A 16977-nucleotide genomic window follows, 5' to 3' on the forward strand; every position below is an offset into this window, starting at 1 on the left:
GATTTTTTTTTTTTTTTAAAGCCCGGGCTGCTCTTAAACATGCAGTGTTCCTCCTGCCTCCATTTCCAGGATAACAGGTGTATGCCACCATGCCTGGCTTGAACTTTCTACTGTCCAAAGCTAACTCCCTCCACTGATTAAGACTTTGACTTTGCTCAAACTCTTTACATGGTTCTGCCTTGCTATCCACCTCAACACTGGGCTACAGGACACATATTCTCTCCCTTCTCCCAGCCACTCAGCCATGCGCCTCCATTAGATTCTTCTCTTTCCATGTCAGCGCAGATGCCTCTTACTCCAAGCACCTTCCCACCACACACACCCTAAGTGAGCTCCCTTTCCCACAGCCACAGCCTCTAGATTTGCCTGGCCTGTTCTCCTTGGCTTTAGTGTGAACGTGTTTGCCTGTCTTACCAACATGGCACTGAGAGCTAGGATGGCACCATGTTTACCTGGTGTAGTGGCTCAACGTTTGATGAAAGCATGGGTAAGTGAGGAAAGTATTCAGCCCATGGAAAGTCCCAGCTCCAGTGGGGCATTTATCAAATCCAACACACACACTACTCAAAACATGGCCACAGGAAGCAGAGCCAACATGCCAAGGCCCCAGAGGAAACAGCTGACAAAGAAGGGAAAGGGAAACTGGGAACAGCTCAATTCTGGGAAGCCATATAACTGGTATGGGAGGTTGACTCCGGCCATTGAGCAGGGTTACTCAAATGTTCTGCAGCATTGAGGGGTGCAGACTCAGGATCCCAGGCATCTCTGAAGAGCCTCAGGGGTAGGGTAGGAGTTGGCACAAGTCAGAACCACCTCTAGGCAGCCTGGGTCATGGGGTCTAGATCATAGGGACAGGAAGGGCTGTGTCAGCCCCATTTGACCACCACAGTCCCATGAGGATAGAACTGGCCTTTGTCTCCACAAATGAACAAGGGACACTGGGTTCAAAGACAGATTCCTGGTCTATGCTCCCAACCACAGGTGGCTGGACTCCAGGCAGACCACTGAGGCACAGAGGCCTGGAACCCAGAGGCTGGATAATTCTGAGACTTGTGAGCCAAGGCAAACACCTTTCAACCTAAATCTGGGATTGCAAAGGAAGTGTGCAGAGACTTCCAATTTTCTGAAGGAGACAAATAATGGTGGGGTATTCAGGACACATGTGGAAGAATGGGTTCTTCTAGTCATCCACAGAAGAGAACAGAGTGTGCCAGGGATGAAGACAGGAGGGCAGGTCACAGGAGCAAGTGAATCACCACCTCTCTGCCAGGAACTGCAGCCCTCCTCATGCAGAAGAGGGAGCTGGCTTATTTCATGTGGCTCCCCAGGGCAGAAAGGGGGTTAAGAGGCAAGTTCTCTGGGAAAGCTCAAGGATACACAGGCTGTCCTCACAGAAGGAGTAAGCCTTCTGTCCCAAAGGAGGCAAGAAAAGGCCGAGTGGCCACGATTATGAACAGTGAGAATGGAACATCTGGCAAGAACAGGGCAGGAAGGGACCTCCGAGCTTCTTTCCACCCAGGCTAATACCCTGATGAACCAAGCACCAACAAAGGGGAAGGAGTTTTTCCCTAACAAAGTACTCAAGGTACATGAGACCTGTTTTCTCAAGGTGCCACATCTATGGTGCTATGGGGAACTCATGCCAAAGAGAAAGAAGGCACAGCAGATGGGATGGAAGCTGGTTGGTGCCCTTTCTTCAGTATTTAAGCTCAGCCCTGTGTGTTGGTGCCAGCATTGTTATTTAACTCCTCTTGAATTTAAGTGTTCAGGACAGAGAGCGCCGGTCTGGGGCACAGCTCTGAGGTCAGGATTCTGGCTGACATCTTTACAGACTGGGCAACAAAGGATGCTTGGTAAGTCAAGGCCAGAGAGGGGACAAGGAGTCTCTTGGAAGGCTTTTCTGCTCCCCTTGAAAGTCCACCTGGCCCCTCCCTGGATTGAGGGATCTCAGAAGCCTGAGACTCTCCTGGCCACAGCAGTGACACAGCAGCCACCCTGAATACTGAGCAGCAGCATGCTCCAGCCCTGGGCACACCCTAAGATGGCCGAGCCCCAAAGCACACAAGTATCCAAAGGTTGCCATGGGACCCCTGTCCCAAAGGTGAGCATGGGTGTCACAGAGCATCTCATGATGTGGGTCTAAAATCCTCCATCCCGGGCCAGAGCTACCCCTGCCCCCAACGCCACAGCACCAAGACTGTACACCTTGCCTGCCCACTGCCTCTACCAGCTCAGAGCAGCCAAAAAGGCCAAGCACTGGACAAAGCAGAGAGTTGACCATCAAGTGTATTGGGGAAGGAAGGTGGAGGAACCTTCATGAGGGCCTCCCACTGGTGAAACAGGAGGAACAGGGAGCTCATGGGGCGCCTCCTGCAAAGATGAGCTCCAGGGCGGCTTGGATGTCCCCTCCAGTAGCCTGCAGGGCCCGTAGGCTCAGTTCGTCGTCCTGGATGCCCATGTCGCGTAACTGCTGCAGCTGGGGCTGCCACTGGCTCTGTGGAGACAGGGAGGCAGAAGCTGTCAGCTGGGACACAGACCAAGACTCAACTAGCGGAGCTGTCAGAGGAAAGGAGGAGACCTTCGCAAGGTTGCTGCTGTGGAGGTCCACAGAGTAGTGGCTTAGAAAGATGAAAAGACAGGCTTGAGGTTGAAGAGAACAAAGCATTCATAGTAAAAAAGATAAAAAGAGAAAGCATAAATTACTCACGGTCCAAATTCTGAAAGATTAAAATGCTCTTTTTTTTTTTTTTTGGGTACCGTGGATTGAACTTGCGAGGCAGGCAGAGGAACCATTGAGCTAAATCCCTGGCCCTGAATTGCTCTTTCTGATTCCGTCTCTCTTTGTCTCTCCCTGTCTCTCTCTCTCTCCACACTAATAATAAATAGGAAGATTATTTTAAAACTTGTTTTGTTTTTTAACATGACAGGTATTGAAAAGCCTGACACCTACTCCAATCCTTACTCCAGATAACCACTATATATATATTTTTTGGTACCAGGGATTGAACTTGGGTCCTTGTGCTTGCAAGGCAGGTGGCAGAACTACTAAGCTAAATCCCCGGCCCCAGATAACCAATATTATTTCCAATATTATATTAAGAAATATAAATACACAGTCCCATATTTACCCTTTTCTTATACCCTTGCTCTAAATCCACCCCTATTCTTTATTTTTCTAACATAACCAATCTACCCTGGAGATCTTCCCATGCTAGTACAATAAAGAACTTTTTAATAATCATATAATAATCCAACCCACTGATATCCTTAAATCTACCAAAGCTGGGCTGTTTCCAATCTTTTTTTAATTATAAACAATGCTGTGGTGACCAACTCTGTAAAAATGCCATTTTCTATAAGCACAAACATCTCCAGACAAATTGTAAGAAATGGAAGTTAAAAATTATATAGTTTAGGGTCAGGGATTTAGCTCAGTGATGCAGCCACCTGCCTCACAAGCACAAGGTCCTGCTCGATCCCCGGTACAAAAAAACAAAACAACAAACTGAGATGGAAAACTGGATTTCAATCGGCCAAAGATTAAACCTAGACCCCTATCTTTCACCATGTACTAAACTAAAATCAAACTGGATTGAAGATCTAAATATTAAAACAGAAACACTAAACTTGCTGGAAGACAAGTTAGGTAGAACTCTTGAAGACACTGCCATAGGAAAAGATTTTATGAACAAATCCTCAGTATCACGGGAACTAGCACAAAGAATCAACAAGTGGGATCTCATCTTATTAAAAAGCTTCTGCACTGCAAGAGAAATCACCAGCAGAGCTAAGAGACAACCTACAGTGTGGGGAAAAATTTTTACCAGCTAGGCCTCAAACAAAGGACTATTATCTAGAATATATAAAGAACTAAAAAAAAAAAAAAAAAAAAAAAAAACAAAACCCCCCCCCCAGATATAAAGACCCGATTCAAAAATGGGCATCTGAAATGAACAGACATTTCTCAAACAAGTAAAAGCAGCAAATAAATACATGAAAAAATGTTCAACATTTTTGCTGGTCATTCGAGAGATGCAGATGAAAACACACTGAGATTCTACCTCACCCCAGAAAGAATGGCTGCTATCAAGAAATCAAACAATAACAAATGCTGGTGGGGTTGTTGGGGAGAAAGGAACCCTTCTGCATGGTTGGTGGGAGTGCAGACTGGTGCAACCACTGTGGAAATCAGTATGGAGATACCTCAAACGATTAGGATTAGAGGTCCTATTTGACTCAGCTATCCCTCTGCTGGGTATCTTTCCAAAAGAATTTTATTTTTGTTTTTGATACTGGGGACTGAACTCAGGCCTTTGCACTCCCAAGGCAGGCAGCAGAACCACTGAGCCAAATCCCCAGCCCCTAAAAGAATTTTAAAAATCACACCACAGTGACTATGTACACCCATGTTTATAGCAGTAGTTTGTAATAGCTAAAACTTGGAAACAGCCCAATTGTCCATCAGCTGGAGAATGAATAAAAAGGATGTGGTTTTTATATAAAATGGAGTACTACTCAGCCATAAAGAATGAGAAACTAGAGACATTTCTACCTAAATGGATGCATATTGAGGACATATTCATAAGTGAAATAGGATACACATATGTAAATACCAGATAGTTTCTATGGTGTGAACTAAAAGTGTAAATAAGGTTCAAAGTGTATAATTGTATGTGAAATAGGAAGAAAGGGGCTAAAAGAGTAGGGGAAGTGGGAAGGGTAAGGGAAAGGAAAGAAGGAAAGAGAAAAAATATGAGAAAAGGAAAAAATGGAAACAGTCTTTGTAAATAGGGAAGGGTAGAGGGGTTGAAGGGAGGGCAGGAAAATGGGGTAAAAATAAGAACCAAGATACATCATGTAAAGGTACAAGATCCCAATGATGAATGTAACTGTACTGTATACCTAAGAAGTACCAATAAATTTAATGAAAAAAAATTATATGGTTTAACAGTCTCTTGTATTTCCTTTTCAGTAATTAGTCTGCTTACTTTCTTTGCCCATTTTTCTATGGAGTCTTGAAGCTTCAGAATCTACACATTTAGATGTTGCCCTCCATGTGACATGTGTTACAGACCTTCCTTAGTTTATTGCCAGCCTTTATATTTTTCTTGGATTTTGTTGTGGTTGTTGTTTGGGCTTGGTTTACCAGGCAGAAATGTCTATTCATTTATATATTTAGGCTTTTAGTTTTTTAGTTTTTCAAGGCCCAGCCTTGCTGAGTAGTACAGGCTGATCTTGAACTTACTATGTAGCCCAGACAGGCCTCAAACTCGTGGTGATCCTCCTGCCTTAGCCTCCTGAATGCTGGTATTATAGATGTGTGCCATCATGCCCAGAAATGTTTACTCTTATACAGTCAACATTTATAACTATTATTTAATGTCTCCTGAGTTCTGAGTTTTAGCCACAAAAGGCCTTTTCTACTAAAGGATTTAAAGAAACTCATCCAAATTTTTTTTTCTAGGACTTCTATAACTGATTAACATCCCTGCAACTTAGGGAAAACTGAGTTCACACATGGAAAGGAAAAGGCAGCAGGGAAGGATGCAAACGCAGAGAAGCAGGCAGGGTAAGACTGTGCAGGGCTTAAAGAAAGCATACATCAACTCACACTCATCTGACAGGGTAGGGCCAGGGAAAACTCTGCACTGCAGAGCCAAGTGAACAGGCATCTAGTGGGGAAGACAGAGTGGAAAAGACAAGCTGTCCATGTGTCTAGCATCCGTTCCCCTCAATGTCCATGAGGGTCATATGGGTTAGGGAAATCACACAGGCTAAATACTGTTCTTGACAATACATGGCTTTGCAAGCTGGACAAGCTGCAGGAATGTGTGCACCCCCACACACACCCAAGCAGGCTTATTGTGAGGAATCAAGGAGGCTGATGTAAAGCTAACAGCTCATCCATGTAGACCTGCGATAAAATGCTGACACCTTAGACCTTCCACTAGCTGCTTGGGTGACCTTCCCCTCCCTGATGACTGCTAGACCAAGTCTAATCTCCTTCAGCTGGTAATCAAGGCCCCTTAGCCTAAGGCTTCTGCTCTCCCTTTCTCTGGCTCCAATGCAGAACCTTCTACACAGGAGTATGCCACACATGTGCTCAGACAGGTAGCCATCTCGGCTTGGAAACTATCCCCTCCCTTCCAACCCCTTTCCTGACTGGCCAACTTCTAACCAATTCTTTGATTAATGCCTCAACACCTATACATCAAGCAATGGGTCTCTTTGTACCTCATTTCTGTACTTGCCTGGTGCCCTCCATGGCAGGGAGGACGGGCTGTTATCTGCACCAAGTTCCAATTCACACTAGTGCTCACTGATGGAAACCACCAGGAGGATCCAGGCCAGGCAGTCAAGGGAACTGGGCCGTGGTCACTGGGGGACAGGAACAGAAGCTAGAGGAACAACTGCCCCTGCTGGGAGACTCCTTACCTGTCACACTGCTATAACCATCACTGTCTCTAGAGCGAAGCATGCCCAGTAGGAAGGACCTCCAGAGTGCAAGAGGTTTGGCATACTAAGTAATGAGGTGGGCTCCAGAAACAGGAAACAGGAAGACTGACCTGGAGGCTGGGCTGCCCAGAGGCCTGCAGGGCATGCTGGAGGGCTTGGCTGAAGAGATCGTTGGTGATGGGTGTCCCTGACTGGACTCCAGAGGACATTGGTGATGTGCCTGAGGAATGGCCCTAGAGAAAAAAAACAGTAAGCCAGTGCCACTCTCAGAGCCACTGCAATCCCACAACAGACAGCCACTACTGCACATCAATCCAGTGTTCCTGGGATATCCAACTAGTGGTATCCACCCCAACAGGGCCTCCGATAAGATAACCACACAGAGGCACCTAAGAGATATCTAGGTTGTCAGCAAAGGTTCCAATCTCTTCTGCTCCAAGAACACGGAGTTTGAGCTCCCAACCCACTAATAAGAACCCACTACCAGGGGAGAAGCCGGGGTGACTTGCCACTAGGAAGCCAGTGATACCTAGTCCATCAGGGAAGAGGAAACATATTGCATAAGGGAGGTTCTTCTGAACTACCCAACTAGGCCTGTGCTAAATCTGTACTTCTCCCTAAAAACAAGTAGAGGGAGACTCCTGAGCTGCAGGAAGAAATCCCCCCAGGGCTCAGCTTAAAGCAGATCTCACACTGCGGACAAATCTGCCTGCTACCAGGAGCTTCTCCCTGGAGGCTGACTTGAGGTTTCCAGCCTTCTCTCCATACCTGGGTGCCAGGAGTCGGCGTGTGAGAGCTGCTCTCCGGGGTGCTGGCCAGGGCCAGGGCAGTGGCCAGCTCACTCTGGGTGATGGGCCTGGGCCCAGCAGCTCCGCTGTATCCTAGGGACGCTGGGCGGGAGCTGGGGGTGCTGCTAGAGGGCGTAGACCGGGTGCTCTTAGGAAGGAAGGCACCCAAAATCAAGGAGGTAGCACTGTGAAATTCCCAAAGGAACTCCACCCACTCCAGGAACAGAAGTTCTATCAGGAATATAGGAAAACAGCAGAATGTGGTCTGGGCCCCCAAAAGACCTAGGACAGTGATGGCGAACTTTTTAAAGTTCTCAATGATGCAAACAGCCTGCTGCAGCTCATGTGCCACAGGTTCACCACCAGTAGTCTGGGACCACTTCCAAGCCTTGGGAATGGCAGGTCCTAGGGAGGGGCTTGTGCCCAGCAGCATCTCCCAGAGGGCAGGCAGCCAGGCCACTTACTGGGTGAAAGTCTTCCTCATCATCTGAGAGCCCTTCAAACAGGAAGCCACCTGGAGGAGAGTGAACAGATTTCAGGAGGAAGAACAGAAAGGCATAGGCGCAGCTCCAGATCTCAGCTCTAGTTACTCTCCAAATTTATATTTCATTGCTCCCCTTGGAAAATTAAAGGACAGATGCACTTCCTGACTCAAACCGAGAGCTCCCAAGGAATGCCCTCCGCCAACAGTACACATAGCTGTCAAGCACTGCAAACCCAGGCACTACTGTTTCTTGAAGGGCCCATGCCCGCTTCTCTGGGGCTCACCTGGCATATCCCGGTAGGAGCTGGATGGTATACTCCGTGAAGAGGCATCAGCGCCAGGCATCGGGGTACTGCCTGCTACCGAATGCAGAACCAGGATGATGGCATTGACTAGGGCCGGGTGACTAGTCACCAATCTAGAAGAAACCCAAGGGTGACTAAAAGTACCCTGGCTGTGACGATTCTGGTTGTCCCCTCAGGACAAGCTGCCTATGCCTGCTTTGAAATTCCTTAGTCTTCAGCATCTTCTCTCAGAAATGGCAGATCTGCCCACAGCAACGGTAGCAATTTCTCAATTTCTGGGATCCACGGCAGATCTTTTTCTTTGCCTCCAGAAAGGCATGATGGGAAACACCAGCTTGACAGGCTCAGTGTTCAGCATCTGGTCTAGATGCCATCTCTATCATGCTGGCAATCTTTGACCTCCTCCCCCCAGGGTAGGGTTGTTTTCTTCACTTGCAAGATTAAGGGGACACAGCCTCTACTGATCCTTCCAGTGCTAACACTGGACCTGCACACCTGCTTCTCCTCCCAGCTTAGAATCCTCCCAACATCTCCCTAACATCTCCTGAACAAAATCCAAACTACCTGGCAAACAGACCCCTCTCCCTCAGGAGGCTGCTGCATGCTGAGTCTTCACATGCCCTTGCCCTGGGGCTTTGTCATTTTCTGTGACCCTTTGATCCTTCTTACTTCCCGACATATTTACTTCCTGACCCAAGTGATAAACTGAGGACAGGCTCCAAGAGCACAATCCAGGGTGATAATTAGGATTCCAGCCTAACCACATGAAGCTCTCAGGTGCCCTTCAACGATGGCTATACTATACTTACGTGTCCAGCATGCTGGGATCAGCAAAAACAGAGAAGAGATCCTTGTCCTGCAGAACCCCTGAAAGTGAACAGGAATACCCTCAGCAGTGATCTAGCTAGATCCAGGAGGAAGAGGAGGCTTTAGGACTCAGAGAAACCAGCTCAACAGATCCAAACCATCCCCGGTGAGAAGTAGAGGAAACAAACCCCCAAGTACACAACCCAAGTACTCTCCATTGTCCCAGGAGGACACTCCCTGATACTCACCACCTCCACTGCACTTAAGCCACAGATTGAGTAACCCATACCTATCTCTTCCTGCATCTCTGGGTTCTTCCCTTAGCCACAGAGGTGTGCAGGAAGGCCTCCCTGACTGCTGGGATTTGGGCTAACCTCACCCTCCTTTGGTACCCTTAGACCTCATTTATGAAGGTACTTAGGCTATTATCACTCTGGAGGACTGAGAGCTCTTAGAGGTTGGGAATGTGACACATCTTGATTACTTTCCTTTTTCCTGAGGACCAATGACAGACAGTCTCTTTAGGGTCACTGCCTTCTCTTCCTTTCTACTTTCCCAATTCCTCTATTTCCTCAAATCTTCCCCTGCACTTACCTAAAGCAATGGGGTCACTGCTGAGACCTGGGGTGGCCACAATGATCTGATCCAGAGACTCCTTGTTGCTGAGCATCTTAAAGACCTGCAGGAGAAGCAGGGAAAGCTGAGCCCTGCTGCCAGCTCCATGCACACATCAGATGCCCACCCTCTGCTAGAGGGCTCTGCCCTCTAAGTGCTTGCACATCTATCACCACAATGGAAAAGCAGCCCCAGAAACGTGAGCCTCTTTGCTCTGAGATCATGGCTTACCAGAAGGGAAACTAAGAATTAAAATTTAAACAATGGCCACAGCAGCTCCAATCTCTGTGGTCCTTTTCCTCACCTATAATTCTAATACTTCCAAAATACAGCTCTCATTACAAGCCCAATAACAAAAGCTTCACCAAGTCCCCAAAGTTCTTTTGAATCACAATACAATTACTGTTTCATATTCACATATACTAGGAAGTTCACAGCTATATTCACACTGCCTGTCAACTCTCCTGTAGAAAGTGGGCTGCCACTTCCCCAGTGAGAAAATCTACACTAAGAGTTGGTACGCAGGCAGCTCAGCTGAAATCAAAGAATGAGGCTGGGCAGAAACAGTATATGGATACACCATATTCATTCCACAAGGCTAGTGTGAGGAGAGGGGAATTATCATTAGAGGGAATTTAATGATTGTTGATCCAACGCCTGAGACATGCTCTTTGGGGAAAGACAGGGTTCTGTGGAGGCCCAAAGACATGGCAAAAACTCCTGGAGGAACTCTTGGTTGCTATGGCAACAGGCGCCCCGCTTCCACTCCACGCCACTCCACACCAATATTTACACCCTCTCCAGCGACCCTGGCACACACTCACCGCTTCCCTGTAGGAGGAGCTGCTGTGCAGGGCAGTGTGCAGCACCCGGAACTCCCTCTGCGCGGCCACTTTGTCCACAGGTTCTGGGGGCAAGATACAGTTTCCCTGCAGCCCAGGTCCTGTCCTTGCCATGGATGTGGCAGTATCATTTTAGCACATTCTCTTCCTCCATCACCCTCTAAGAATCTGAGTGCCCATTAAGAAAATCCCACAATGCCACAGATGAGAAAACAGCCCCATCTTTTAAGTGTTGCTAGTAGATGAACAAATTCAAGTTCCAGCAGATGGGAGCCTTACCACATGAAAGAGACTGTTCTGACCAACATCCCACTACAGGAATCCTAGACATCTTACATTTAAAAAGGAGGACGAAAAAAATAATAAATCAATAAAAAGGGGGACGAGGGCCAGAGGTTTAGCTCAGTGGTTCCACTGCTGCCTCGCAAGTGCAAGGACCCGAGTTCAATCCCTGGTACCAAAAAACAAAACAAAAAAATAAAAAGGAGGATGATATAATCAATTCAACTCAGTAGACTCTTAAGCAGAACTTTAAAATAAGCTTGCTTCAGGTCTTTTTTTTGAGACAGTATCTCATTTTGTAGTTCAGACTGGCCTTGAACTCACTATGTAGCCCAGGCTGGCTTCAAACTTGGCAACCCTCCTGCCTCAGCCTCTGCAGTACTCAGATTACAAGTGTGCACTACCACACCCAGCTTGGGTCACTTTTTTTTTTTTTTTTTTTGGTACTGGAGATAGAATTCAGGACTTCACGCTTGACGGCTAGGCACTATGCCCCTGAGCTAATCCCCCCGCCCACTCACACTTTGTTTAGAGTATGGTTGTCCTCACCAAGGCCAGTTGTTAGTGCTTGTACAGATATTGCCTGGCTTTATGGGTCACCATTCCCAGGGCAAAGTGAGATACCCCTGAAGTTCACTGCAAGAGTCATATCCTCATTTACACTCTAATCATGAGGGCTATCTCTTTTGAAGAATATCTTTTGTTTTTGGTACTGGGGATTGAACTTGGGACCTTGTGCTTGCGAGGCAGGCAGCGGAACCACTGAGCTAAATCCCTAGCCCCCCGTCCTTTTTTTGGTACCAGGGATCAAACTTGGGACCTTGAGCTTGTGAGGCAAGCCGTGGCAGAACCACTGAGCTAAATCCCCGAAGAATATCTTAAATATCCATTCACCAAATACCTAGTGAACATTTACCCTGCATCTAGCTTTGGGCAAACCACATGAATGTGAAAAAGAAGAATCTCTGCCACTGACAATAGGAGAAATATGACTAAATAGAACACAAACTCACAATTGCCAAATACCACGGTGAGGCCCCAGTAGGGAGTGGATGCCAGCTAGGGTATGAGCCATCACTACGGGAGGGCTGGGAGCCAGTAATGCCTCTCAGAGAAAGCCATCTACAGGGCACCTAAGGTGGAGCACAAGGGCAGTAGGGCTCCAAACCTAAAGGAGACCTCAAGGCAGAATGTGGTGCTCCCCAAGAACAGTGAGTCATTTTGTTATGGCTGGAGTTCAAGGATACATCAACTAGCAGCAGGCTAAGTGGAAAGCCCGACAAGATCTGTAACCCACCACAGACAACCAACCACTGGAGGGATTCAGAGCTGATAGGTTTTCCTCCTACAGTCTCTCCTGTGTGCTTCCCCTTGAAGGAAGAATGCTGAAGGGGACAATACCTGAAGTATTGTCACAGGACAATTTCTTTTCAGATCAAAAAGTTTACTTTCACCTCTTCCAATAAAAAGTCCACTGTTTCAAAATAAATCTCCAGGCAGGAGGTGGGAGGAAAAGGACTGTAAAGATACTAAACTGGCATCACTTAAGAGTAATGGGCAACTCTGTGTAACAACTCTGAGCCAAGTTTGCAGTTTGGGAGTGGGAGGTTAGTCAGCCCAGTGGGAAGCACACCGGCTCCTGACCCAGGCAAATGTAGGTCCATATCCTAGCTCCTGCATTCATTCCTAAGAAGGTGACTCTGAATAAATAGCTTTCCAACTCTTTTTCTTCACCTACACAATGCTAAAACTGTTACCTATACTTCAGAGCCACTGTCATGATGATGTAAGATACTGAAGAGAAAACACTTGGGTCACAGAAGCCATAAATGTTCCTTTCCTCCTGCCAGTGCACTGCTGCTCGAGAGCCGAGACACACCTGCTCTGCTGTGAACAACCTGGGCTTGCTGCTCAGTACACAGAGGAGAACGACACCACATGGAACTCAGGGCATCTCAGTAAGAAGACACTAGAAAGAGTGAATAGGATTTGAGCTTTGGCTGGGTGATTTGGATGAAAGCAGGGTTTTGCTCTGGTTTGGACACTGTCAAAGAGTGGGGGTGATTTTGTAATAACTTATTAAAGGAAAACCAGAGCAAGGTGAAAGCTGTGATTAGTAAAGAAACAACAGTCACTCTTAGGAGCCAGGAGAGGAGGACATGATTGCTCTGTGGTTAGGACAATGTGCAGAGTTTGGTCTCTGTTCCAAAGTGATAGGGAACTTATCCTTGTCCTGATCCATGATGGTCTCAGAATGTCCTTGTCTAATGTTGGTGACCTGTGCAATTGTTCATATTCTACCAAAGGACTCCAGGCCTGGTTGTGAGTACCAAGCCTTAAATGTCAGGGGCTACCATTCCCATCAAGGCGATGCTTTGTCCTTCACGTTTAGAATCAAAAAGAGGGTAAATTTCAGAGGGCAACTGGTTGCAGCAATCACAAACATTATGACGGGCTGGGGATTTAGCTCAGTGGTTCCGGCACCTGCCTCATAAGCACAAGGGCCTGAGTTCAATCCCCAGTACCCAAAAAAACCAAAACAACAACATTATGAAAATATGACAAAATGTCAGTTGAACAAAGCTAGTATCTTTTACATATCTTAATTTTATCCTTGGTAAAGCCTTAAAATTATAAATGTAAAATTTAAATTATGAATTCTATCAGCCCTTCCTATTAACATATCAAAAAGGCTCTAAAGATTTTATATATTTTCTCCAAGAGCTACATTAATGCTACTGGAATACTTTCTGGAAAATAAATTTCCAATATATCAGTATGAGTTAGTTGACTGAACAAATCACCCCAAGGCAGCGGTAGGAGGATTTGCTCAAAAGAGAACAAACTACTGGACAGCATTAGAGGAGTGCCAGAAATTTCCAGCTATTTTCTAATAAGAAAAACAACCATAACAAAAGGATACAAAGTTCACTGAGAAATAAAGAGTTCAAATAGAGACACACTCTTCATCCCATTAGAATACAGTGGGAAATGAATCTAGAAAATAAAGAAATGAATCTCCTACCACTAGCGGTATTGGCAGCATGAAGGTCACAACTAGACTCTGCTTATCAATGTGGTGTAACCCACTGAATAATAAAAGTAACCCCTAACATCATCACCCCTAGTAAATCACCCCTTGTCCCACCCAAGTCCATGCCTCAAGAACACCCAGATTCTGCCACAGGAGATATGACAGAAGCTCCACCAGTCTGACTAACAGTCAGCCTTTACCTGGTTTCTGATCAGGCTCAGGCCAGGACTTGCGCAGAACGTGAACTGTGGATCCAGGCTGAATGCCATAGAAGTCAAGTGTCTGATCATCTTTTAGCTTCCGGCCACAGTAGATCAGATCTAAAAGAAAAAATTGTCCTTTTAAATTTTGTTTCTTAAAACAATGTAGATGCTCTCTGTCCCCTGAGAACTTTCTTTTGATTGGATACATAGCTGAAGAATGATTTAAGCTTTAAAAGATTCTTTTATTTAAACAATAAATTCTAACAATGATTTCTTTTACTTTTTCTTTTTTTTTTTTTTTTTGGTTTTTTTGAGACAGGGTCTCACTATTCAGTGAGGCTAACCAGGAACTCACTATGTAGCTCAGGCTGGTCTCGAACTCACAGCGATCCTCCTGCCTCAGGCTCCTGAGTGATAGGATTACAGGCGTGAGCCACCACACATAGCTCTAACAATAATTTCTAACAAATGTAAATTTGTAAAATAGCCAGGAGTGGTGGTGAACACCTATAATCCCAGCACTGGGAGGCTGAAAGGATTACCTGAGTTCAAGGCCAGCCTGGGCCACACAGTGAGTTCAAGGCCACCTAACTACATAGAAAGACCCTGTCTCAAAAAACAAACAAAAAAAAAAAAAAAGAAAAAAAGAAAAAGAAATTCACAAAATGAAGTTTACAGACTCCACTCACAGAACTCTAGAGCTTAACACTATGAACACTGCTTAACTTAAACGGAAAAATACATTAAGAATGAACCCAAACAAAGTGTGACAGGTTTTGTTTTTTTTTTTTCATCAGTTGGAACCCTTACCTATTATAAATTACATCATTAGTGTGCTCACTTTGGCAGCACATATACTAAAACTACATCATTAGTATAATTTAATTATATTATGCTTAAATCCCTCCCTCCTTCTCTTGGAATGCCCTATCTTCATTTCCTTGTTTTGCCTTCCCTCTAACCAACCAATTTAAAAAATCCTTGTAATCATACCCTAAGACTTAAGGGATTACTGAGGAGTTTCCATGATCAATAATTCCTTTCTTAGCCAAATTTTTGCACTTTCAGGGAAAGAACTCAACGATATCATAGTTAAGGAACTTTGTGATAAAGTAGTTCAGTATAATAGATGACTGAAATGGCAACCAATAATTTCATCATATGAATTGTGCTTCTACCCAACACTCACTTCGCTGGAGTGTTAACGTTGTGAGAAAAAAAATCCCGAAGGACCCGAGTTCGATCCCCGATACCGAAAAAAAAAAAAAAAAAAATCCCAATCCCTTAAATTACTTTGGTAATTCCAGAAGTATCTTCCCCCAAGAGATCAAAGCAGCAGTCCAAAGCCAGCTCATAGAGACTCACCTATCAGCTCTGGATCTGGAACAGATTCCTGGAGTTTGCCAGCAATAAGCTGCTTCAGAAATGAAATGCTGTAGCCTCCTAGTGAGTACTCTCCCAGTTCTGTCTCTGGCAACTGAAGAATAGATTTAGGGGCAAGCGGCTGATCAGCCAGCTTCACTGCCAGATGCCAGTCTGAGAGAGACATCCTCTCTCGTTCGCGTTCTCTCTTTCTCCCTGTAAAAGAATAAAGCCTTAGTAGTTGGACAGACCATCACCCTTCTGTACTGCCTCCTGTTAAAGTTCTGAATGAGATAATTTAGTGTGGCGCTGTTAGATGCAACATCAGGCGGTCAGAACTAGAATCTGGTGTCTTTTTATTCATCTTGTGATGAACAGCAAAGAAATTAGCTCTTTGGGCCTCAGTTTCTTCATCTTTAAAGTGAAAATAAACCATCCAACCTGATAGGAATGTTGTGAGCTTCAAGTGATATTATCCAATGCTATTCTTTCTGTATGTCCCTCATTTCAGATTTCTTCAACTCTGAACTATTACAACAGGTTTATAACAAGCACCTGGCCTTTTTCCTCTCTTTGTCAAAGATCTATGAGGCCACTCAATTCACCATTTTAAAATAAATCTGATCAAGTAAATTCTCTGCTTACAACTTCTCCAATGGCTCCAAAACATCTCTATGAATAAATCTAAACAGTACAGCCTACCTTACCAAATCATCAGTTCTGCCTCTCCCCACAACCCCCGACTGAGCCTGGCTCTGCCCCATTCCTCAATGGTAAGTACAACTCACTACTTCTCCATTCATAACAAAGCTCTTCCCCATCTCATATCTCTGCTCAAGTCTGGACTTTGTATATAATTTCTCTTCCTTTTAGGCTTCTCAGCAAAGTCCTACCAAGACAAACACAAATACAAGGTCCTCTGCCCCTTTTATTTCCTGTTTCCACAAACCTTATCCCCTCATTGCAAAAGAGCTACACATATGCGTATTTCTCAGATTCCCACCAGCACCCCCACACAGTCCCCAATTCTTGAAAGGCTAGAATTTTCCTCTTGGTTGTTCCCAAACCTGGCATATATGGGTGCCTGGAAAATAAATCAGAAACTCCGAGGGTGGAAGAGTGGCAAGGCAAGTCCTTGTTAGAGTCATCATCACTGTTTTGAAGGAAGCCTCTCTGATAGGAAAGAGGGAAAGAAAACGCTGAGTCTGATGAGCAGACTTCAACGCAGCCTTAATATATCGTCCGCCTCCAGGTTCAAAATAAGGAAAGACCCGGTCTCCTCCTACGCCAATCTCACTCCTCACAACTGTTCCCTGGGGCAGGCACGATCATCTACAGTTTACAAGCGAAGAAATCAAGACTCAGAAAGATAAAATCCCTTGACCCAATATCACAGATAGCTACTGGTGGAGGAAAGGACACTATCTGGTGGCGACCCCACCTCTCTCCCGCGGGAGCAGTTAATCTAGTCGACCCCCAAGACCGAAGCAGAGATCGCGCGACTAGGGGCCTGGCGCCCTCACCCGTCCCGCGGAAGGAAGCCGGCCGCAGAGCCGCCAGTGTAAACACTCCCTCAGGCTCTCTCGCCGGAAACAGGAAGCCCTGCGCTGCACTCTGGGAGTTGAAGTTTCTGTTGCGGCCCCGCCCCCTATAAATAATAGACAGCAACGACCAGGACCCGCTTCCGGTTCCGGAGAGGCGTAACTCCTACAGTTTTCGAAACCCGTGGCGCGAGAGTTTCGTGGAGCTTTCGCTGGACAGTGGCTTCTTCCTGTCTCGCTGACAGGACCAGAGTTGAG

At 45.9% G+C, this 16977-nt stretch overlaps 1 protein-coding gene across 2 annotated transcripts; it reads right to left on the reverse strand.

Moving 5' to 3' along the window:
* Positions 1-2257: 2257 nt before the first annotated feature.
* On the reverse strand, positions 2258-16774 carry Ubl7 (ubiquitin like 7). Of its 2 annotated transcripts, none has more exons than XM_010626698.3 (11): positions 16702-16774; positions 15182-15394; positions 13814-13933; positions 10280-10362; positions 9435-9519; positions 8843-8900; positions 8013-8146; positions 7709-7758; positions 7225-7392; positions 6567-6689; positions 2258-2494 (listed from the first exon to the last, which is right to left on the reverse strand). In XM_010626698.3, exons 2-11 carry the CDS (start codon positions 15363-15365, stop codon positions 2357-2359), a joined length of 1143 nt encoding a protein of 380 aa, XP_010625000.1. In that variant the 5' UTR covers positions 15366-15394; positions 16702-16774; the 3' UTR covers positions 2258-2356. The 2 variants fall into 2 exon arrangements, with proteins under 2 accessions (XP_010625000.1, XP_010625009.1); XM_010626707.3 differs by having other exon boundaries at positions 16620-16716.
* Between the last annotated feature and the right edge of the window lie 203 nt (positions 16775-16977).

This window comes from Fukomys damarensis, unplaced genomic scaffold, assembly GCF_012274545.1.
Source record: "Fukomys damarensis isolate Sample0158 unplaced genomic scaffold, DMR_v1.0_HiC HiC_scaffold_25, whole genome shotgun sequence".
Lineage (NCBI taxonomy): Eukaryota > Metazoa > Chordata > Mammalia > Rodentia > Bathyergidae > Fukomys > Fukomys damarensis.